At 37.4% G+C, this 25,400-nt stretch overlaps 1 protein-coding gene across 2 annotated transcripts in view; it reads right to left on the bottom strand.

The window, feature by feature from the left end:
- GALNT2 (polypeptide N-acetylgalactosaminyltransferase 2) overlaps positions 1–25,400 on the bottom strand; it is a 96,181-nt gene that overhangs the window by 36,711 nt on the left and 34,070 nt on the right. For both annotated transcript variants that reach the window (XM_031613729.2, XM_090135448.1), the window contains exons 2-3: positions 9,914–10,004; positions 5,717–5,870 (exon numbers count right to left, since the gene is read on the bottom strand). In XM_031613729.2, coding sequence (XP_031469589.1) covers positions 5,717–5,870; positions 9,914–10,004 — 245 coding nt within the window. The remainder of the gene's footprint in view (positions 1–5,716; positions 5,871–9,913; positions 10,005–25,400) is intronic.

The raw sequence follows: 25,400 nt of genomic DNA, 5'->3' as shown, positions 1-25,400 counted from the left end.
CTCATTAGCATAGAAAACTGCTTAAGATTGAGACTTACAATAGTCCATCTATGCTAACTCATTTTTCTGATCTCTTCAAATCACATAAACATAAACAAAAAAAACCCAAAATTCTAAATATACATGAACTCTTGTACATCTACGTAAAATTAAGCTACTGGAATAGCTTGACAATAAACCAAAAAAAGGACTCATTGTACAATGAGAATAGCATACTAAAAAATGGTGTAACAAAGAGTTTGTGTTAAAATCATTGCTGTCTGACAAGTCAAGATCATAATCATCATTCATACAGTAACATACGAGTGATGCATTTCTTCACAGATGCTTTATCGAACATTTGGGGCACAATTACAACAGACCTAAACATCTTCAGAGAGGGCAATCCCAGTTGAATTAGCATACACCTGTGGCAAAGTCACCAAGGAACTGTAATCTACACAGTATGAATCAAACTAGCTGTTAAGGAAGATGGGAAGAGAAGAAAGTTGTATTACTACCCAAACTTCTAAAACAAACCAAATGCTTGTATAAAAGATCTGATGAAACACCTGTCACAAATCATAAATCACACAACCTTCAGCTTCCAGGAATTAAAGTGAGCAATCTGCTGCTTCTCCTCGTCCACGTTCCAGAATCCCAAGGAAGTACAGTGCTTTCAATGCAACACGCCCATAAGGTCATACAAATGTTTGCATTGGTAGTGAAACAAAATGCTATTGTGCCACTGTGATCTCACTGCCCCGAAGAAAAACAAAGCCTGTGCCAAACCTACAACTGTTCTATGTCAGATTAGCTAGGCCTTATCTAGTTTTGTTCCTCCAATGCTGGGTACAAGACAGCATTTCCACGAACACCCAAGTTGAAGCAATACATCACAAATATTCATGGAAAGTAAAGAATTAAAACCTCCTCTATCACGATCTTTTGGCAATTCATCTAAACAGCTGAAAGAAACTCAGCTATTATACACACAAAAGCCTACAAAAGCTAAAAGAATTATCCTGTTTTCTGGTGACTTCCAAACTGCCCACACAAGATAAGCCTACTGTGCACACAGTTTCCCATGGAGCCCTGACACAGGCCAAGAAGCTTGGTCCTTTACAGATGAGCACTCAGAATGCAAACTGGAAATTTAATCTGTTGAAATGTTCAATTGAAACTTGCATCATAAGTCATGCTCAATAATTCAAAGTAACCCTAGAAGATCACAATTAAGCGTGACAAGAATTAATTGAATACTGTATCAATCCAATTTAGAATAAGGTCATGAAAGTGAGTAAATTTAGTTCAAGTCTATTGCAAGCAAGTCATAGAGCTAAATTAAATGCATTAGAATAATAATAATAATAAAAATAGTTATACCGTTCTCTTTGCATAAAAGAGCACATCTAAAGAGGTAATTACTCATGGCAATGAAGCCTGTTATTTAAAAAAAAAAACTCACAAGAACAACACTGCTCCATATTTCAGAGGAGGAAAAGATTTTTAGACTTTCAAATAAAATGGGAGGAATGCTTCAATTAAGTATTTCTCTTCCTTTTATGTTGGTGTCAATAATGCCACAGTTAAACTCGACAAACCAAAGAAACAATGCCATCAGTTTTGGGAAGTATGATTTTCTTCCCTCGACTTACAGCACTTGAACTGAAAATATCAAACTAGACCTTCAATGATTAGAAAAGATTATTAAAATTAATGAGATACAGAAAATATATTTTTTTGCCCCGGAATTTTGAGTCAGAGCTAGCTCATATCATTAGCCAAATGTTTGAAATCTCTGAGCTTTGTTGAAATCACCTTTTGGTAGAAAAATTCACGCCAACCAAGGAGACATTCACTACAATAGATGATATCTGGGTACTAAAGAGACAGAGAAATTTGCTTCTTGTGTATTTAAAATGAAAATTTGAACATGAGTCCAGAGCGTGCAAATACTTGCAGAGTCAGGGGAAAAAAAGGTTAATCCAAATAAAGACATTACCAAAAACCACTGATCTGAACTGAGGGAGGCATTGGTCCTTAAAAGACCCAAAAGCATGGAGTATTCCACCCAGCTCCTATTTGGGAGACTATTTTACACTGACCAAAGGATGGCTTTAGAGATTTCTGATTATGACAGTGACAGTCACCTTCTGGGTCTCCAAAATCCACCATGATCAGGTCAGCTCTCAGCCTGAGACATGTTATAAACAGCAACAGAAGAAACCCAGAGCTTTCTGAAGCCTGTTGAAAGTGGTAGTGTCATGAGCATCGCCTTATTTACATTCCTCCAGACCTTCTCACTTCTTTTCAGATGATCTATCAGCCTGTTTCTCGCTTTTCCCTTTTACTTAAACAATGGCAAGCAGCATAAAGGGCCGAACCAAAGCATTGTCCAGTACTGCTGACAAGCTTTCACAAAATTATAGTTAGAAAACTTGCCTTGATGCTAGTATAAATTTGTTAGATACAGAAAAGCCTAAACAATATAGTACAAAAAAAGAAATGCATTTACACATTCAACTGTTTCTAAACAACCTAGACAATTTCAGCTCTTAAAAAGTATTATTATGTAGCTATTTTAGAGTCAAATAGCCTTTATAGACATTGATTAGCAAAGTTGCAAGTATAGAAACAAATATTTCCTCAGTTTTCCTGAAGAAAAATGTTGCAGCAATTCCAAAGGAAATATCAATCTTAACCCAGATGCCTTCAATTTGGACTGAAAATAACATGATTCCAAGTGTCAAATGCTCAGTTCTTTAACATATTCTTCCTCCCATGGCTATTACTCTTGCACTTTCCAGTAGATAGATCTCAAACAAGTATTTAATGCAATGTTTTCAGCTTCTGCAGTTACTGTCCTTGCCAAAATAGAAGGAAAATTAATTGCAAGACAGCAAGGAAAGCACCATGAACAATTTGCAGGAATTACTGCTCAAGTAATTTTCTTTTCTTTAGAAAGATGACTATTTACAGATTGATGGGCACTTAAATCTGCTTCATAACAAAGTCTAATAAACCCAGCACGGATGCAGCCTTTCCCCAGGACTATCTCTCACACTTCCTTGCAAGGCTCTTTTCTAGGACAATTTAAAAGAATAAAACAAAAATGAAAAATAAAAATTAGCCAAGCAAGTTCACATCACAAAGTCACAACAGCCACAGCTACTGTAATATAGTTTGTCTTCTGTCATCTCTCTTATCAAAGTTCTTCTCAACAAAGGATAGCATTTGTCTGTTAGAACCCCCTTGGAGAATATTTAATATCTAATTAAATATCTAGAAAACTTCCAAACACAGCCTAAATTATGAAAGTTTCAAGATGCTAGTGGCTGAGCTTTCCCTACCAGCAAGGGGAGGGGGAAACCACACTGGTCTAAAACCAGATTGAATGGTTTTCTTGTGCAAAAAAAAAATCTATATTTAATTAAGACAATTTAAAAGCAATTAAAAAACTTTACTACTCAGTGAGCATCATATTTTCAGTGCTCTCATGGCAACAAGTGAAACCCAGGATTCTTCTTACTTTTCAGGTCAACCAATGCCAGACTATAAGACTTGCTTTACGTCATCTGCAATATCGCATGTTTAAAGGGAACCTAAAACCACACTATTATACAAGGGATTTAACATTACATAATGAATATCCGTGTTTTTCTAAATACCTCCTCTGCTATACTGCTGCTTACTAGGGAGCATTATGAAGAAAAAAGTCACCTTCCTTTTCTTCCTCTGGCATCTCCTCTAGCTTCTTCTACACACACAGCTGTGAATGTACACTACACATCCTAGCTGCAGAATTACTTAGGTAATTCAGCCACACATCACTGGTTAATTTCATACTTTGAGGCTGTACTTGCTTTGTTTTTAAAAGAAAATATTAATACTCGTAATTATGAAGTCCAACTTTTTTTTTTCAAGTTACTGACATCATAATGAGCAACCTTCATTTTAATATTAATCAAATCTGCTTACGCAAGATTGGTCCAAATCACTTAATTTCCTTACCAAATGTCAGTCTCCTCCAAATGAGAAAAATGTTTTTATCTTGCTCTGAAGCATGTTGATTCAGGAAGTAGTACAAGCAGAGAGACATGGCAAAAGCTTTCAAGCATCTGAAGTTTAAGTTTGGCCCCCAAATGGTACTGGTGCATGAGGTTATCTCTTCCCAAGGACTCTGTGCTTCCTGTGTACCTGTCACTCTCTCTCAGCTTTGTATCATCTGAAAACTTACTGAGATTGCACTCTGCCACACCATCTATGTTATTAAAGAAAATATTAAGCACCATTCGACCCAGTATCGACTCCTGCTCCATGCTGGTCACCCTCAGAAGTAGCTTCTTCTATACGTGTTTATTCCACTCCATAGGTTCAGAGAAGCCACAAAACCACACCAACACACAGCATGCTTCCATTCTCTCTCAGAAGCAGGTAAGATGAACTTCATGGTTGGGGAAAGAAGAAAGTATCCTTTTGTTTACATAAATGTGGTCTATTAGATGGAATACCACATTCAACAACTGCCTACCTCACTCCTACAGCAAGAGGAAAACATCACCACAAATATAGAATGGTGATTCCTGCAACTCGGGGAAACAAATTTGTTATCACTGAGCAATCACTCCAACATAATTCCAAGCTACACAACAATTCAACCTCCGGCATGAACTTTGAAGCCATAAACACAAGACAGTTTATACACCAGAAAAACGTATCAGCTTCACCTGACTTTGAAGTAATTATTTTAATAGCATGTGTTCAGCACTATCTTGCCTGCACTTTCCCTTAGAAATGGGAAAATGGTTCAGCAATCAGCTCAGCTGTGTGGGAAAGACCTGCAAGCCAACTCCATGTAAAGAACTGTGCCACATCTCTCTGGAGACTAGCAAGTGTAGAAATAATGTTAGAGTTTTACTGTAGGGATACTGATCAGAGCTGTGTTTGTTGAGATTTCAATCACAAGAATGAAACTAAGACAGAATCATAGAATGGCTTGGGTTGGAAGGGACCTCAAGGATCATGAAGCTCCAACCGCCCTGCCACATGCAGGGCACCAACCTCCCCATTTAATACTAGACCTGGCTGTCCAGGGCTCCATCCAATCTGGCCTTGAACACCTCCAGGGATGGGGCATCTACAACCTCTCTGGGCAGCCTGTTCCAGCTGCCCAGATGTTCCAACTTCCCCCTGATATCCAACCTAAACCTTCCCTCCCTCAACTTGAAACCATTTCCCCTTGTCCTGAAGCTATCTACCCTTTCAAAGAGTTGACTCCCCTCCTGTTTGTAGGCTCCCCTTAGGTACTGAAAGGCTGCAATGAGGTCACCCCACAGCCTTCTTTTCTCTGGGCTGAACAAGCCCAGCTCCCTCAGCCTGTATTCGTAGAGAAGGTACTCCAGCCCTCTGATCATCTTTGTGACCCTTCTCTGGCCCCTCTCCAAGAACCCTTCACAAACATAGAAACCAAGAAAAGTCATCAGATAAATAGGGTCAAAACAAGATTGAAATACAATACTGATATCAAATACACACTGATGGAAGTTCTGGAAACAGGACAAACTTGAACAAGATTTATTGTTCTTTACTCCACTGTTTAAGGATTACAGCACAGTTTACTGTTCCTTACATCCTGAAAGTTAGAGAACTTCTGCTATAGGAAAACAGCTCTCTGCTCAAAATAAGCAAACAAAAAGGCTAATCCAAACCAAACATGGCTCAGTTGGGAACTTACTGATCATGCCTCGTGTCAGGAATGTTTCGGTCCATTCGTAGTTTGTCACTTTCTACCTGATTGAACTTATTGCGAGCATATGGATCCTGACCAGATCGCACCATGGTAGCACTAACATAAGCATCTTGATCGAAGTCTTGCCACCGAACTTTGCCTACAAAAGAAAAACAGGAACATATTCGGCTTAACCTCTGCAACTTCAAGAGAATTCAGAAATCCAAATATAACTAATCTTATTTTGCCCCAACAGTATTTTTAACAGTGTAGCATCACACTCACTTTTGCACATTAAGTTGCTCCAGAACACCCTGTGAATTAATGAAATTGAACCATTTCACAGCTCTCAGTTCACACAACTAATCATCAGATGGCCATGCATCATCTTATCTGCTATTTTGTTGGTTTTGCCCCTACAACCACAACTTCAATTTAAAATATAATTTAATATATTCCAAATTTTCATACACTTTAACATGGTAGATCTTTTTAAAGGTCCAGGCTTCAAAGACATTCTAATTTAATTTACTACTGTCACATTATTCAAACAGAAACCAAACCATTTGAAAAACAGGGCTTTTAGAAGTATAAGAAGACATTATTCTTAAAAGCTAGCATTTCAGGTAGGCAGAGCACCACATAGCTCTCCGATGCTAATTACATGACAACTGCAACCTTCTTTACATTAAAAAGGAATCACAGATTAATTACTCTTTAACAAAGAAAGTACTATTTATGTAACTGATTGCAGCACTTGAACTCGTATATGTAAAACTGAAAGGCAGATTAACATTTATCATCCAGGAACAAAATTTCAGAATGTTCGCCTTCAGATGTAAAACAGTTTAATATCAAATGTATCAAAGGTCTAATTTCTTACTTCTGATTGAACACTTTTTTTTTGTACTGACTGCCAAACTTCTGTTACCTACAGCAAATTTATACCAGCTGTAACTAAAAAAAAAAAAAAAATTAGAGAGCTGACATTCTAAAATAATATACGTAAGATCAGCTTTTAGGCAAACACTAAAGTTCAGGCATATCCTACAGTACACTGATACACACAGAAGGAATACCATTACAACAACTATTAATGAGAGCCAGAGATTGCTCAGACATTTCAAGGTTTACCTTTTCTCCTTCTCTAAATTTGTGAAGCACAGAAACTAAGGTGTTCCTCATTTAAAGCTTTCATCCATAAAACATACTTTAATTGTCTTATGTGAACATCTGTTAGGAGATTCCAATAGTGAAAGAAAACTTTTATTTCAATGCAATTAAATATTATAATTGCTTGTTGCTTACCAAAACCTTAATTGAGCAGGTTGGTAATTTCAACCTTAGGTGTGAGTTTTAAGGCAACCTACACTGACATCTATCATGATAATAAATCCAACAGTAAATGAACTGCAGAGTTTGCTATTTGAGTCAAATAAAGCCAAAAATCACTCAGTTGGTTAGGAATCTGGAACCACAGTATGCTGCAATGCTGAACTTGCATTTCACAAGTGCTTATTTTACAGATGCAAAGGTTAGATGTTCTTCAGATTTAAGGTGATCACTAGTACAATTGTTTATCATTAATTATACAATTGTTATTTTTAAATACACTAGGTGGTTTTAAACAGGACCTTTTTTTTTAAAAAAAAAAAAAAAAACTCTGAAACAATAAGTAGTTCTATTTTAAAAAAAAAATAGTGGATTTGCTGGAGGAAAAAAATCAAGAAGGTAGACCATTTCACAGTGCCAAATTTACTGAAAACCAGTGCCAGCCCATAGAACAAAGACAAGTGAATCTGGCTTCAGATGGCAGGAGGGAGGCAAAGCCTGGCTCTGGCTCCAACAGAAGATCCTGTCAACTGTGTGGAACATATATCAGATCCATTAGGAAAAACTCAGATAACAGTAAAAGCAGCTTGAAGTCAGACAGAAGGGAAAAAAGCACAGCAGATAAATTTCTGTGCAACCAAGCAGCAGACCTCAAAGTGTAGGAATGGATAGACACAGAATTCTACAAATAGCTTGCACTCCCTCTTCCTGACTCAGAAGAGCTTAAAAGCAGTAGGATACCTAATACAAATATGAATGTTTTAACTTACAGACATTAAGAGATTTGTTAACTAACAGAAGAAGCTAGCTGACTAACTGTTGAAACTCTTACCATTGCCTGTTCAAAACCCAAAAAAAGCATTTAAAAAGAACGGTCCATAAAGTTTTGGTTTTGTTACACATGCAGAGAGTTCAGGGTCAGACAGTCTTACTACAAAAGCTGATGTCACTATTTGCACAAAACAAGAAACGCAATTTCACAACACAAATAGGTCATAAAATGACAAAATATCAATATACTCTGTTGTATGGGAGGTAGTATAAAAGGTTTAACTACCGTTTTCCTAAGTAATCTTTAAAAATAGCAAATAATTTCTTTGTATAAATTCTGAAAGACACTATACTGCCTAATGGTGAAACCTAAATTACAGGTCCTCTAACCTCAATGGAAAAAGCAAGACAGTTTTGAACCAAATCTCTCCTGAAATTTGATCATTTTGTTTTGAAACACCCCAGAAGTATCTGCAGAAGTATGAATTCCATTTGAATTCAAAAGTCGCCTACTCAAATAAACAAAATAGTGATTTGAGAGTGCAAAATTCTGAGTAGCTTTTGATATTTGACTTGAGATTCATGCTACCTCGCAGTAACGATTATCCTGCCTGTAAAATCAAGTCTTAAAGAGACTGCTAATCAATGGATTAAAAAGGAGTCCTGACCTGTCCTACTTTACATTTAATTTTGCTTCTGACCTTCCAGGTTCCAATCTCTTTCTCTTTCGACCTATAATACTTCCCACCTTTTAATACTTAAATAGCTACTTAGGGCAACATAGAAAGGAAGATTTTTGAAGACATAGATGGGGTTTGGCTCAGAATACATAAATATTCAATAGTTAAGAATATTGATTTTTCAAGTCTTATTTTCCAGGTAAATACTAGCAGAAAGAAGAACTGTAGTTGGAAGATGTGTGCCAGCTGACCTGTAATCCCAGTATCAGGAAAAAATATTCCTTCAATTTGCAGAGATTTCTGTTCAAGAAAAAGTACTTGGAAAAAACTGCCAGAAACCAAGCTGGCTTGGAAAAAATTGCCAAAAAGCATATATACATAACCAGAGCCTCATTTCCCCTCTCCAGAAAGCAATAAGACAAGGCAATCCAAAGGCTGCAGGAAGAAAAACGCCATGAATTTTAAACAGCTTATCCAGTGAAAGGGTTTTATGACTGTAAAACAAGAATCATACATCACATTATTGGGCATGGAAGTTTCCAGTTGCTTAGAAGGAAGTTTACTTCAGTTTGGTCTTTCCTCAAGATCTCAAACAAATTCAAATGTTTGGCTTGCTTATGGCTAAGAAAAATAAGGATTAACTGTAGAGTAAAAAAATATGTTGTGAAGCAATCCGATCAGAAGGTGTCATCTTTGTAAAGTTCTTGAATACAGTGCAAAATATTTAAATCCATTTCAGCTCTTCTGCACTCCTTGCTATAGCAATTCTAGCTATACATTAAATCTCATTGATGTGAAGCAGTTAAGCAGCAGAAGAATTTTTATAGCAGTCACATCAAATGAAGGTTCTGTAACATTTAACTATCCCATCTTATCTTCAAGTTATGACTCCACTTCTTTCAAATATCTAGTCATACTGCGCTGTTTCTTTATGAATACATGACAAGTACTCAGGAAGAATAAGAAAAAAATAAGACACACCATCAGCATGCTCAAAAAAGAAAACACCTACTACACCATACCTTTGTCACAAAAGCTACACAAAGCTAAAAAAAATGCCAGAACCTTGATTGAATCTTCAGTCAGAAGAATAGCACCAAGGTGTCTTGTCTGTTGCCTGTCAACACTGTCCACAGAGAAATGGACGTTTCTGTTAGATGCTTTAACAGCAGCGTAAACTTATTGCTAGATGACGTAAGTGTACTAGCAAAGAGAAATTTTCTTCTTATGATTTTTAACCCAAAGGAACAGTGAAGCAGGTAAGATTTAAGGAAGGTGAAGCCTTAAGAACAGAGGTACATGCTAATCCTATCACTTCCAAACTACAAAGAATTATTAGAATCAGAAGCACTGGTTTGCTTTATGGCTATCAAGTAGTTGCACGCCTATGGATCTCTCATCACAAACTTCACTGCAATACCTGGAGGTAATGTCTCCACACTCTGTGCTTTGTCCTCCCCATCACTGACATGCATGTCTTTCCTTTTGGCATCGATGTCATTTGGGTCCTCCTGAAAAACAAAGTACACCAGTTAGGAATATTATGTTAAAGATTATTTAATTTTGTCAAAGAATGCAGCAATAACTAAGCTTATTTAGTAGTTTAGCTAACTAAGCTTACTTAGAAGTTTATTTTGCATTATTGCTCTTGGACTATTTAGTAGTCCAAGAGAGACAACTTCAGGTTTTAGAAGATAAAAGATAATCATTTCCTCTACTGGTTAAAAAGGTTAAAAAGAAATGAAGAAATCAACAAAATGTTGAGGCAGACTTCTGCATTTAATTTACACAAAAATGCTTTCCCAGAGAAAGTAAGAATTAAAAAGTAAAAACAGAATAAAAACATTTTGACCAGAAATACTCATATATGCAAGGCAGGCAAAAACAAGAAAAAAACATGAAGAAAGTACTTCTCCAATAAGGAATAATACAACTATGAAAATTACCTGAAAAAGAAGTCAGATTACCTTGCAATAATATCCCAAGTGGCAGTTTTCTGATTGACCAAAAAAGCCTCCCAAGTTGTTATTCACAAGTTATTATTTTCATGTTCTTTTGAGATTATTCTGGGTTTCACAGGTAACTGATAGATTTGTTATTTCAGGAATATGGATAGTACCCACTTAGAGAAACAAAACAAAACAATAACAACAAAAAAAACCACTAAGATTTTCTCCTCTCTCTCCAAATTCATTCTCAAAGTCTCATTTTCCTTTCAACGGGGAAAAAACACAACCTTGTAGTCTTACTTCATTATTGTAAAAATACAACATGAACGTGGAATTTAGGTTCATATTCTATTACGTACTTGGATGAAGTGGAGAAGGGTGTACATTTAAAAAAAGAAGATAATTAGCAATGGTATGCTGATTCTCACACTAAGCCAACTGATTTCAGAGCCAGCCGCTTTTGCTGCTCTCAGACATTTAAAAGAAATTTTGTTGCCCTTTCTACATCTCCATCAAAGAAGTTCTAATTACTAGGTTTTTTTTTCTGGGAGGGTGGGCAACCCCACAAAAGGCAACATCTTTACTATGAACAGCAGAACTGTTAGTACCTCTTCTAGAAATCTGCCCAAGTCTCCCGAGTAAGGTGATGGTGTGCAAGTTGCCTACTGCAAGTGGTCTCAGCCACTGCAATTCCTAAGCTGTATCTGATACTTCTTTAGAATAATAAGTGGGTGGAACGAGCCAAATTCATTTTGAAAAACATTTAAACCAGAAATGATAGCTTTTCAGCATGTCCCCAGGCACAAACGCTGAACTTCCCAATGTAAACTCAGCTTAACTGTCTACATTAAGTAAGAACTAATAACTGGAGATTTGAATGTAATGTCTCATATTTCTAAAACACCAAAATGCAAAACTCAATGTTGATGTTTTATTGTTAGTAATCATTTCTAGAGAAGCAGTTATATAAACACTGAAGTTAAAAATGAAGTGCTATCAACGCATGTTTTTCACAGAATCATGTATCGAGGATATCAGAGAGGGAATTTGTCAAGTTCTTATGCAAGATTCACCATGCAGTCTATGTTTTGAGCAACAAGGCCTTGAGAATGTCACTTAAAAAAAAACAACTTTAAGACAATAAGAAAATGCATGTTGAGAGAATTATCATTGCTCATGTAAGTGAATGAAAGTATATTTCAGTATGCATCAGTGAAGCAAAAGCTATCTTTGGTTCTAGAAAGTCTGGATTTTACTATTTGGTTCTGCACACCATTTTTAAGGACAGCAACACTACGGAAACACTTTATGAATAACTACAAATATCAACTGCAGGTGGTAGAAAATCTTCCCAACACAAGAATGTCAAGTTCCGCAGGAATTCTACCAGGCTCTTCATTGTCCCATGAGACCAAGACAAAAAATATGTTAATTGAAAAATAAAAGCAAAACATCAATTAAGCATCCAAAAGAAACTCGAGGGATTTTTCATTAAGTTAACAAAAGGTGCTGAGTGCCTTCTCATTCTTTTTTCTTCCACCCTCACACCTTTTAAGCCTTTAGGGAAAAGCTCTGCCATTCCTACTAAGCTTAACAGCATAGGAGCACGTATCATTAGGCACGATTATATATTGTTAAGTTCTTCCCCCTTGTTCTCCCAACCATCTCTCCAATTAAACTACAAAGGACAAAAGTTAGACTTAGAAAAGTTGAACGCAATTTTGAATACTTATGAATGAGTGACTTGTACCCAACTATTTGGGTGCAACCTACAGAAATTCTCAGGCAAACCACATTGCAAGGACGGAAGTTCCTAACACAGATTACTGGGTATTCAGTCTCCCTCCCAGAGCTCCCTATCGAACAGAAAAGAGATGGCAGAGTATGGGATATTGACCTCTAACCTTTGTGCTGTAATTAAGGCTATGTGGTATTTTTCTTCTCCAAAAAAGTCTATTTTAATGATGTTCTATTTTAACCACCAACTTTTGGCCAATAAAGCATTTTGAAGATATCTGTAGACATCCAATGCCTTTAAAGGGGAAAAAAATACATTATATCCTCTAGAGAGAACTCAAAGTGCACGAAAGGGAAAGAAAGCAGACATTAATGCCATAGATATTAAATACACTAGGATCAACCACTTTCTTTGCCTCTCTAACTGCAAATTGTTTCACCGTGTTAATTTGGTGCAACACAAACAAAACATATGGTCAGATAACATTCCTATTTTGTCATCATCACAGGAAAGCGTTGCCTTTTCATCTTGCTTACAGTGAAACAAAATACCCATTTCTAATGTAATCTTAAAAAGCTGTTTGCATTTGATGAATAATCTTAGCAGACCATCACAATTCTTGTACTAACAAATTTCATTCACATAAAAAACTAAGCTTAAGATTGAAACAACCAGAACTGCTCAATGAGAGGCATAGTTCCAAGCTCTCATGATTAAAGAGATTTAATGAGTAAAATAAGAAAAAGGCTAATGTTAAGTATTAATAGTGTTAATACTGTTTTAACACTTCATGATACTATTTTCCTGGCATACTAAAAAAGCTGACAACATCAAGCTGTCATTTGTAGCCATTTTTGATTTGGACAAGTATTTTAAGCTTGCTGAAAAAATTGAAGGTAGCTAGCCAAACATCATAGGTGCTAACCAAACATAAGATGCATGTGCAACACCACTACAGTTATATTTGTGGTCTTCCCTTGTGACGTTACTTTCTCAGGTCAGGATACATAAAAGCTACATCAGTGATTTTAACTACAATGCAGGTGTCAGGGATTTTGCATATATCAAATTTTATTTATTTTTACACATCACAGCTTTCCATTATTCTTGATTCAGTATCAGATGAGCTACAAAGAGACAAAGTTGCAAGCTTTCAACTCCATTCAGAGAAATTTTACAGCAAAACTGTAGTAATATTACTATGTACCAAACAAACCTAACTGAACTGTAATTAAACTTCAAATTCAATTACACTTCCATTACTCCAAAAGCTCAGGAGCTAAGACAGCGTACACTTATCAATTTGTTAAAACACTCCTTGCAAATCAGAATCACAATAGATTTTTTCCACTGAAAATTCAAATAAACTGATATCTTCAACAGCTACCCAACTCTGCTTTTTGTTTATAAATTAATAATATTTCAGCAAAAAGGAAAGTGCTTACTACTCAGATTTAATATGTAGGTCACTAAGTAATGCCTTCTATTTATTTTTATTTAGCTACAAAGACCGTATGTCAAACAATGCTATTTGGCAGAGGAAATTCTCAGCTGCAAGACATTATTTTTCAACATGGTCACGACCAGTAGCTGTGCATTTTCACCAGAGCCTGCCATATACTGTGCTCCTGACAATCTGCACCAGTGGATGTGACCCACTGTCACCACTGCTGAAGCGCATCACCCACTGCCTCACCATGACCATGTCCACTCTGTGGTCTCCAGAAACGTTCAATATGCATCAATGAATGCCAGCGGGTGCCATTTTTTCCTCATGGAGTAACTCATTTACACACTTTTGCTTCATCAGCACTTCCACATTAGATGCTGTTTTGTCAGATTGCCCCTTAGCAGCCATCTGTCACACAGAAACTAAATGTAACAGAATACTGGTGGGAAGGATCAGTCTCTACTGCCATGCCACCAACATCTACATCTGACATCATGGGCTGACATCACAGGGGGGAGGCATCACTTCCAGAGCAACCTTCACGTAGCTCAGGGTTTGCTATAGGTAGAATTGAATGAATGAGGAGTTTTTGTTGTTTGGATGTGTTGTTTGTTGTTTTTTGTTTTTTTAAGGCTGATTAATCACTAAAGTACAGCAACTTTTTATTTCAGAAAATGTTAAAATGTCTCTACACCTGAAAAAGCATACATTTAGTTCATAAGCCTTGCAATTGCCCTTCTTCTTCTCCTGATCAACTCATCCAACACAACGTGGTAGATTCAGGCTGAGATACAAAAAATGATGCAGTAGGAGATTTTAGCTTCAGGATTCAGACTCTCAGCTAATTTCTAGAGTTAAAAAAAAAAAAAACCTTTCATCAAATGATTAGTTACACATTTAAGACTGCACTGAGTGGTGGGTGAGAAAGGAGGATGAGACACTTAGTAAAAATTCTAAGAAAGATTCAAACTCATTTTTACAGCATTTCTACACATCTACTGCAAGATGTCATCATTTGCAGCAAGAAATGTAAGATAAGTGCCATTTCAGTTTAGAAAGCTGTAATTACACACAGACATACGTTATTGGATCATTTCATTAGCATTACTTAGATCATCCAGACTGCTTCCCCTTCTGGTTTGGGTATATTTATTTGCATCTACTGCTATATTCCTTAGAAGTGTTTCAAAGCAATTAGTGTTTCACCGATTGTTATTTCACTTGGCACAAAAAAGACATTAAACTAATCCAAATCCCTAGGTATTACTGCTCTATACATGTACTACTGTTTTTCCTATTTATGTCTTTTTCTTTTTTAAACTCACATTTCGAGTGCCACGGATCTGACATTTAACTGTGATATATTAGACTTCATTATAGGATTTCTATCCTACACTGACTTCCCATCACCAAGAGAACAATTTACCAATGTGTAACATTGCTAGATATATCAAGATCTCACATGCCTTTTAAGTGGCAAGTCAACACAGACTACAGAAAAAATCTTGTGGTTAAAAACATCAACTGGAAGTTGAGCATGCATCCAACTCCAGTCTTTCCTACCACTGTGGACCCTGATTCTGAACACCACACAACATTAAGGCACAGATGTTTGGGTGCTATGACTGCACCACATACAACCAGAACATCTGAATGGAAATGGCATCTCATGGGTGAACATACAACACTATCCCACGGACTAATGCCATCCAGCCACTTTAGATGCATGTCAAATGTGGAAAAGACCTCCCTTGCTCATCACTATGTAGAAATGCAACATTTCAATGTTGTTCACGCAGAATGCAAAGCATGGGATTAAAATAGAAAGCTCTCCTTTGGTAACATACATTAAGATAGAATAATTGAGAAGAGAGGCATGATGGGACAAAACACATGCTAAAGCTTAGTACTGGCTTTGCTACTTGCTTTTAAGACACTGGCCAAGGGCCAATTGCAGGCAAATTTCCTTCTACTGAAGATTTTCTAAAAGGAAACTGAGTACTGGCAGCATCCTCAAAGTGTCATCTGATCCAGCCGGCCTAATAGAAGGCTTTTCTGCACCACGCAGTACAGATCAGTCAAATTAGTTGATTTTGGAAGAGGTGCTCTCACTGAAGCAGACACTTCTCTCAACATATACTTCTGCTCCAGTGGTGCACTGGAACCAGATACGCATAAGCACCTTGGTGTCACATAGCTCAGTACTTGGCATTGCAACAGTTCAGTGCTTGCTAGGATTCACATCCTCTCCAAGGAGGAAGGCTCCTTGCAGAAGCTAGTTACCTGAGAAAGGATTCAAAGCTGGCTATGCATGGATGCAGTAAAAGTCCAATCTTGTTTCCTGCTTCTTTTTTCCCTTACCCAGTTTACAAGCTTACAAACAGACATCACACGTGATGCTTATAGAATAGCTGTGCAGGCTCTGAAGTACACGTAACTCCTAGTCCTAGGGAAACTTGAGCAAGAAGAATCAAACTCATCTGCTTGCTTTCTGATTTGTTGCCATCCAAGAGGATGCCTGAAGAAATAAGACTTCAAGTCTCTTCCTGCGGTAAATGAGATCAGTTTTCCTACATGCCAGACAAGTACTCTAGCAATTTAATTTAATTACATTAAGGGGCATCCATGTCTTCTCTTGTCAGCAAAAAACGTTTTGTATGAAGCCGACAAAGCATACTTCAGTAATGCCTAGAATGGTGGTTCTTACAGGCAAAACAGGCAGGAAATATCCTGTAAGCAAATGCTGACTTTCTGTGGATGCCAAATTACTTAGCATTAGCAAAACATTTCCAGGTACATCAAAAAGCATAATATAAGCAACCAAAAAAGCACTGAAAACATCTTGCAAAATTTGATTACACATTTGTAAGTAGTCTATTATTATTGTTACAGCAAAAGATTTATTTTTCTCTTAATTCCTTCTTTACTTAAAGTAAATCACTGCCAAAGGTACATTCTTCTCATACGTTTGGATACTTTAAGTAATATAGAAGTTTCCACTAAGGGAGTACAAAAACACACACAATCACCACACACGCATACAAGAAGGCAATTTCAAATTCTCAAGAAATACAAAGTAATCAAAATTATAATTTGATAGTTCCACATGTTTAGATTCAGCCTCAGTGAATATACACAAAGCATTTTGATAGTGCCTCCTACTATAACCTGCAGTCTCCAGACAAAACGAAGTACCTTTGAGTCCTACTTTTCTGTAAAGCTTACCTTTAGTTAGGACAAAGCATATATTTTAGTGCTTACAGGCACTATCTGAAGTGTCAGAACAGCTATAAAACCTGATGTGACATTTCATAAACTTAGATCAAGTTAGACAAAAATAATGCTTTCTCTAAAGTTTTTGGCATACACGTACACATTTTCTCTGAGGACAGCCTGGTCCAACTTTGCAGAGGAAAACTTACTTGTACAGCAAATGGCAAAAACTGGAAGTTCTGATTAAGCTTAATCTGAGATTCCTGGGGATTATAAACTTATTCCACTGGAAGGAGACAACAGGTACAGGAAACCCTCAGGTCAGGGCAGAGTAGCATTTTAAACGTAGGCAAATTGTTTTAATACAAAGATTTGCATTCCTGTGTATTCTGAGGTAAAAAAATCAGAATGAATTTGAAGACAGCCTAAAATGAAATGTGTGTTTTAACTCTCAAATCCCTACATTGGTTTAATATGCATTGGGTTAACTGAATAGCATGTAAATGTTATGTGGTTTTTTAATTGTATTTCAATATATTATAACAAATGGTAAATTCTTCCATAAGCATCTGACATTGAACGGTGCTGATTCTCTAAAAAGCCATATTCTCTTGCATAGAGATTTCATCAACTCCAGTAACAAGAGTCTAAAACTAAATGGTCAACCTCATCTATCAGAAGAAAAATAAGCATTGCCTGTTTCCAAAATTGGCAAGTTAGTATATGACCAAAAAAAAAAAAAAAAGAAACCGCACAAATCATAAGTCAAAGACCACGACAAACCCTAATTTTTTTCATTCTGCAGCTGAAAAAGTCCTCTAACAGAGGACAGCCAAAAAAAGGGCAATAATATAAACATACTTGCTTGTTTAAACTAACAGTAGATAAGAACGCCTTCTTGTCAGAGGCTACTTCTAATAACATCAGCTAACCTTAATCTACCCTGCCTAAAGCAGTCTGACCAACCAAGCAAAAGGCTCAGCACAGCCTGCCCAGGACAGAAGCACAAATGGCACTTGCTGAGAAGTACCCAAGGACCAGAAAGCTAATTAGAGTCTCACTCCAATTTGTGGGAGAGACAATCACTTCTCCCTAGAAAGCTGAAGTGTGGGGAAAGTCTCATACACCAGAAAAACCATTAATGCAGTGGAAACACTACAGAGGAAGCATTAAAAGGCTGTTTCCCAAGTCCATCATGCTCATTTGAGCATTACTGCACATGTTCTGCTTCTCACCGTAGAGCTTTGCAAGAGGTGAAATCCAAACATTCAAGTTAACACTTAAGTATATGTGCTTCAATTTAGACCCAAGGGATAACAGGTGGGTCTGTTCATCATTCAAAAAATTTACCACATATGCCAAAACCCATTTGATTTGCTTGTCCCACAGATCAAAGAGATCCCATGGAACAAGCAGTCCAGAGAGAAGAAGAAACTCAATGACAATACAGCCTTCAGCTGCCACCCTGCTCTGCACAGCAAGCACGTGGCTGAGGCAGCTCTCCCTGCCAGCCATTTATCACATCCCTGTACCAACTGCTGATGGTCCCCACTTCTCCCCTTACAGACACTGCTCTCAGCTTTGTTGACCGGCTTCCTTCAGCAGACCTGGCACTGAGCTTTCGGACCAGAGCAGAGAGGTACACGTGTACCTATTGTTTCAATGGTTAGGCTTTTTTTGAACCACCATATCAACTAGAGAATTACGTGATTTGATGAAGTGCAGCAGCTGGAGGTGTGTGCATGCAGGGTAGCTGAGAAAAGGGTGATGAGAATATACTTTTCAGCATGAGTAAGGGATTAAAAGTTTAGCTACAACATTAAACCATCCATCACTCAAAACCACTGTCTGCTTTCAAGCAGAAAAATACACAATTACCCAACAAATGTTCAGGCACGATTTAATGCCACCTCTTGTTAATTCTACAGTATCAGAAATGCCCCATGAATAAGTGTGCATTCCAAAGTCCTGTCTCTAATCCTCTTTGAATACAAATCATCACTGCTTGTTCTTACCTCCAAGACTAACTTCTTCAAAGAGGGGGGGGGGGGGGGAAGGGGGAAGGAGAAAAAAAAAAAGAAGAAGAAAAAAGGTTTCTCTGAGCACAGAAAGCAATGGGTGTGGTGTTTTGATTTATTATTTCTGCACGCAAGAAAGCCTCTTTTTCTCTCAGTTAATAACTGTAGTTTTTTTCTGAACTTCCAGGTAGTAAGCTAAGGACTGAATAAGTAGGTAGATCTCAATTTACAGAGTGTGAATCCAATAACAATTATTTCAATAACCCAGGTATTTCCAATTTTCATTCTGTATACTTGTGAAGGAAGCAGAAAGCAATTTCTCATCTGCAATACAGAAAACAGCTGGGAAGAAAGTAAGAATGGAAGAAAAATTCTCATGCCTGTCACACATCTTGAAGTTAAAACAAAGAAAGAGCATAATCAGAACTATACACTTTTCAGCTTAATTTTGTTTTATAAATATTTAAGCCTGCAAATATAACTGAGATCAAAAGGATACATACATTTATGAGATATACAAGTATATCTAAAGGCAGAACTACTATTGCAGTCACGTCTGTGGTTTGTTAGTGAAGGGAGCAAGGTGACTTATTGCAACAAACCAACACAGAAATAGGATCCAAGAGAGCTATTCCAGGAGGGGGAGGCGGAGAGGAAGAAAAAAAAATACATTTGACAGCTTGAGTGCTTTGCTGGATTGGAACTGCAGTACTGTGATGCAATGAAAAAACAAAACATTATACCACATTTTCCTCAGACCTAACAGTAGGTTAAAACAGGTACAGAATCAAACTGTAGATAGCAACTTTCATTACCTTGTGTTAACCAGTCTTAAATCATTTGTTTAGCATGCAAAAGTACATTTTTAATATTTAAGGGACTTTAAAAGAATGGGGAAAAGTTCATCTTCAGGTTCAGGAACTGAACCCCTGAAGAACACGGGAACCATTTCTTTTTACCTTTTTCAAGGACACCTTTTGAACACAGATGGGAAAAGTTTTATCTGTAGAACTTCATAACTTCTTTAATGAAGTAAATTTGTAACAAGCTAGCATTTGACAGATGGCTTCTACCTTCAACAGTTCTCTCCATTTTTCCCTTCCATCCTAACATTAGGATTTACAAACGACTCTGCAACTCTGGACACATGATATAGTACTCATAGTATCACTATTAAGAATCTGTAGTTCAGATGCTAATTAAAAAAGTCTAAATGAAAAACACTGCTCACATTCAGTGTTAGTATAGCTCCAGAATTCTGACAATAATTGCACCCAATAAGATATATCTACCAATGCAATTAAACATGAAAGGCTCCACATTATGAATTTCATGCAAAGGTGTTATACCTTTCAGTTTTGCCAGATTTAGGCAAAGTTGTTCACCTGAAACACTTAAGACTACTAAATTGGACAGACCCCTGGGAGTTCCCCAGGGGTTGGTGCTGGGGCCTGTCCTGTTTAATATCTTTATTGATGACCTGGATGAGGGCATTGAGTGCACCCTCAGTAAGTTTGCAGATGACACCAAGCTGGCTGGAAGTGTCGATCTGCCTGGGGGTAGCGAGGCCCTACAGAGGGATCTGGATATGCTGGATAGCTGGGCTGAAGCCAATGGAATGAGATTCAACAAGACCAAATGCTGGGTCCTGCACTTTGGCCACAATAACCCCAGGCAACAGGCTTGGGACAGAGTGGCTGGAAGACTGCGTAGAGGAAGTGGACCTGGGGTTGTTGACTGATGCTAGACTGAACATGAGCCAGCAGTGTGCCTAGGTGGCCAAGAAGGCCAATGGCATCCTGGCTTGTATCAGAAACAGTGTGACCAGCAGGAACAGGGAAGTGATTGTCCCCCTGTATTCAGCACTGATGAGGCCACACCTCGAATACTGCATCCAATTTTGGGCCCCTTGCTATAAGAAAGATATCAATTCCCTGGAGCGGGTTCAAAGAAGGGCAACTAAGCTGGTGAGGGGTCTGGAGCAAAGGTCTTATGAGGTGCGGCTGAGGGAGCTGGGATTGTTCAGTCTGGAGCAGAGGAGGCTCAGGGGAGACCTTATTGCTCTCTATAACTACCTGAAGGGAGGTTGTAGTGAGCTGGGGGTCAGCCTCTTCTCTCATGTGACTAGTAATAGGACTAGAGGGAATGGCTTCAAGCTGCGCCAGGGAAGGTTCAGGTTGGATATTAGGAAATACTACTTCTCTGAAAGGGTGGTCAGGCGCTGGAATGGGCTGCCCAGGGAGATGGTGGAGTCACTGACTCTGGAGCTGTTCAAGGAACGTTTGGATGTTGTGTTGAGTGACATGGTTTAGCGAGAACCATTGGTGATGGGTGAATGGTTGGACTGGATGATCCTGTGGGTCTTTTCCAACCTTAGTAATTCTGTGATTCTATGATCATTAGATGGACAAAGAACCAGCTGCAGGATTGAATCCAGAGACTCAGTGTCTAGATGGAGAACCGCGACAAAAGGTTCTCCATCTCAAGGGTCAGTGCTGGGACTGATGCACTGTAACATCTTCATCAGTGAGATGAAGTTGTGTGACATAGTTGACACACATGGGATGTCATCCAGAGAGACCTAGACAGGCTCAAACAGTGAACCCAGGAGAACCTCATGAGGTTCAACAAAGCCAAGTGTAAAGAGTGCCGCAAAAAGCGGTTTTAAACAAGAAGAGAGGAGATTTAGATTCGATATAAGGGAGAAGTTTTTACAGTAAGGATGATGAGGCACTGGAACAGGTTGCTCAGAGAGGTAGTGAATGCACCATTCTTGAAGACACTCAAGGCCAGGCTGGATGGGGCTTGGAGTAACCGGATCTAGCTGGAGCTGTCCCTGCTCATCGCAACAGAGTTGGACTCAATGACTTTTAGGGGTCCCCTCCAACTCAAATGATTCCATGAAATTAAAGCTCAGTTGCACTACAGGACAAGTGCCTATAACAAGTCAGATACCAAACATGAAAAGTGCATCCTTGCATCAGGATGAAGAAATATGAATCACCACAGAGATAACATATCTATCCTTCCCTTCCCTCCGTTAAATTATTTCTGCCAAATTTTAGTACTATGATTTGCATCTGGTGTAAGTAGAGCTTTACAACCCTACTCAACACAGAACAAAACTATACAAAGTTATACCTCTGATAAAACCATTCTGCAAAAAGATACCAGCTGGGGAAAAAAAAGGACTTATTGTGGGTTGGCTTTTTGTCTTTTGTTGTTTCGTTTTTTGCTACTATGCATGAGATCAGTTTGGGTATGAACTGTTATAAGAAACTCAAAAATCACCATTAAGTTAAATTTAAAGCACGTATAGACCCAGTCCTTTAAGGCAGGAAACCACTTACTTCACATAACTGCTGTAGTTTCTGCTCTTAGCACTCTGTGCTGCTTTTCCACTGAGCTCTGCTTCACTTGTTTGCCCCTACTTTCCGAGAAACTGCACTTCCTCCAAATGGAGCCCCATTTGCTGAGCCCTGTGCAAACAGATAGCGAGGCACAAAGCAGAGAAGCAGCTAATTTCTACAGGAACTCTATAAAGGGAGCCCTTCAGAAATAGTTTAGGTCTGTGTGCAAAACCTTCAATTTTTCACAGCATATCTACTGCATCTCTAAGGCCTGCAAGAATATTAGCTCCCACATGCTTCCATTACCTCCTTTACTGAAGCATCCCAAGAATCCTGTGCATTTGAAAGCATCAAGTTAGAAGCCAGCTTCACACTACGTACTTGTGCTGAAATTAATCTCACTCTAAAAAGCGGTGGGAAACCTCCTGGATGCTAAGGCCTAGCAAGAAGATGGGAGCTCAAGTCTGCACGAGTTAAGGCCTATTCATCTAAAATCCCTCAGGAGAGGTCACCAACTGCGCACCCTTCAATGAAATCACACACCAACTCTACAAAAGAAGCTTTATAATAGAAATTGACCTAAGAAGGAAATAAAACAGAACTAAAGACTGATCCAAGCATGACGGATAAACCAGGTGCAACACAGAAAAGCTTTTGTGCTGCTCTCAAATCCATCAATAACAAGTGTCCTGGAATTTAGCAACTCAAAAGATTGCAACAGAAAAGATTCATACTTGCAGATTCTACTCTAAAGCTGCTGAACAACTGCTCTAACTATTAAAAAGTTTCAATGTTTACATTTAAATCTTTCTGTAGGATTTTATGAGTTACCGTTTTCTAGGATTCCTCAATACATTTTTTACTACCAAATTGGAAACAGAATATTAGCCTTAATATTGGGAATGCCACAAGATGAAGTCAAAGCTATTGTCTGTTTTGGAACTCGTGAATGGTATAAAAAAAGATAACAAAAAATGTCATTCTCATCTTCCATTTCCACAATAGCAATACCACACCATATTCTGTAGTGAACTCTCTATATCTTTTCATTTGGTATGGATGTATATTGAAATTTGAGACAGAAAGCATCCCAAAGTTATAAAAACAAGATTTCAAGAGAAACAGTCCTTAACTCCATATGTGTTCATGCATACACACAGAGTAAACACACTTTTAAAACTGCAGCAAAAATCCTGAAGAGTAACACAAAAATACTTGTTCTCTGGAAGCGAAGTGGAAATTGAAATCCTAACCATAGGAGAATAGTAACAAAATTAAGAGACATATTAATCCTCTTAGATAAAAACAAAAATAAGGGTAAAACAAGATTTCATTAAAAAAAAAAAATAAAGATAGTAATATCAACTGTCTCAAACTAAACAATAGTATCATTTAGCCAATAAAATAAGTGTCACTAGCTTCCAAAAAAACCCAAACAAAAAAACAACACTGTAACAAGGGTTTTGAAAAGTGCTAAAAAAAAAAAAAGATGAGAGAGTAAGGACTACATCATACCTAGGAAAAACTATGTTTTTACACTAGAAAACAGCTCCAAATAAATTAGCCCAGTAAGAAAACAGTCATCAATTTGATGCTTTTACTGAACAGAAGGTTTTATATTCTAGAAAGATCACTGCAGTGCTGTAGCTATTCTGCCATGAATGTGTGAAATAACATCGACTTACTAATTTATTCATATGCTATTAGTCAACCAAGTACATATACAATCAAGTAATGCAGTAAGTATCTAATATTACAAATCATTTTTTAAAAGCAGCACAGCTCTGATCATCATCATAAGGAATTCATGTTTCACTAATAGCATATTCCTTATTCCTCATTGTTTTTCACTTATTTTCTGTAAGTTAAAGCAGTAAGGCAACTGGCAGAATGAAATAGCTGATGTGCTAGAAAAGGAGTAGAGATTATTTTAGTATTGGTTATTCCAAAGAATACTTAATAAAAAAAAATGATTTGAGTGATGTTTTCTTTTCTTGTGTTAGTCTGAAGTGGGTTTTATTTATGCTTTCATTAACTGCAGATGCAGCCTTCAGTTTTGCACAGCAGAAACTTCACTGAACGAGAAATCTTACCTCTCCCAATTGCTGTTCAACTATATTATCGTCTCTATTGGACAGCAACCTTCTTTCTGACTAAAAAGGCGACTGCTTGTCTTTAGAGAAGTCCCTCCACTATAAATTGAGTCAACACAGTGGCACTTCATCAAAGACAGTTCATCAGAAAAAAAAAATCGAACATGAAATGATTTTAAACACTAGATTGTGCAGTCAGATTGATATGGTAGTATTTTTCCACTTTTATTGATTGTAGAGTTTAATCTGTTTTCTACAGAAACTCATTTTATGTAGATTTTTAAGCAGTCTCATTCTTTACAAACACAGAACAGCTGTTCAGCTCCAACAGTTAAGACAAGAGGGGAATAAAGGGAACAGGTAGTAACATTAGATAATACATGTAGATATTGAGACATTTGCTTCATTTACTTTTTAATCTACTTTGTTTGTCATTCTTCTTTTGAATCATCTGTAACTCCTCCTCATCACAATGAGGCCTTTGAAGTGATAGCTTTGATGCGCCAGTTCTTTCACTTCAAGGCTAAGTGATAACACTCTTGAAATCGACAATCTTTTCTGGATATTTCCCAAGTCCTAGAACAGTTTGTTTCACCTGAAAGATTTAGAAGATAGAATAAGAAACAAGTTGTTCATCAAACTCAGGCTGAATAAAATTGCATGAGTCAGAAATTCTCAGACATAGCCCCATCTTCCTGGTGAATTGTTTTGAATAGTGCAGATAAATTAAACAGGTAGAGTTGACTGGCTTCAATTTTTAGGCAGATTTAAAAACATGTACTGCTCTTTAAAAACAAAAACAAAAACAAAAAAACACATTATGTTTGCATCTTGAAAAAGCACAACAAAGCCACAGCACACAAAATGAAACTGTGCATCAGAGGGACAGTAGAGCCTTGCTTTTGCTTCTCATTTGCCCAGACTAACAATTCACAAGCAACTTCTAAACTAATGAGTAAATCCAATCTGTCAACATTTCTTAAATTCTGATTCACATAGATAGATAAATAGTTGAGATATAATCTAAAATGCAACTTCACTTTTATTTCTTCTATTGGACTAGAATAGAAAAAGCTACACACAAGTGTCAGCATTT

The sequence above is a fragment of the Phasianus colchicus genome, chromosome 2 (genome assembly GCF_987193195.1).
Source record: "Phasianus colchicus chromosome 2, bPhaCol1.hap1.1, whole genome shotgun sequence".
In the NCBI taxonomy this organism is placed as follows: domain Eukaryota; kingdom Metazoa; phylum Chordata; class Aves; order Galliformes; family Phasianidae; genus Phasianus; species Phasianus colchicus.
This window is presented reverse-complemented; position numbering and strand designations above follow the sequence as displayed.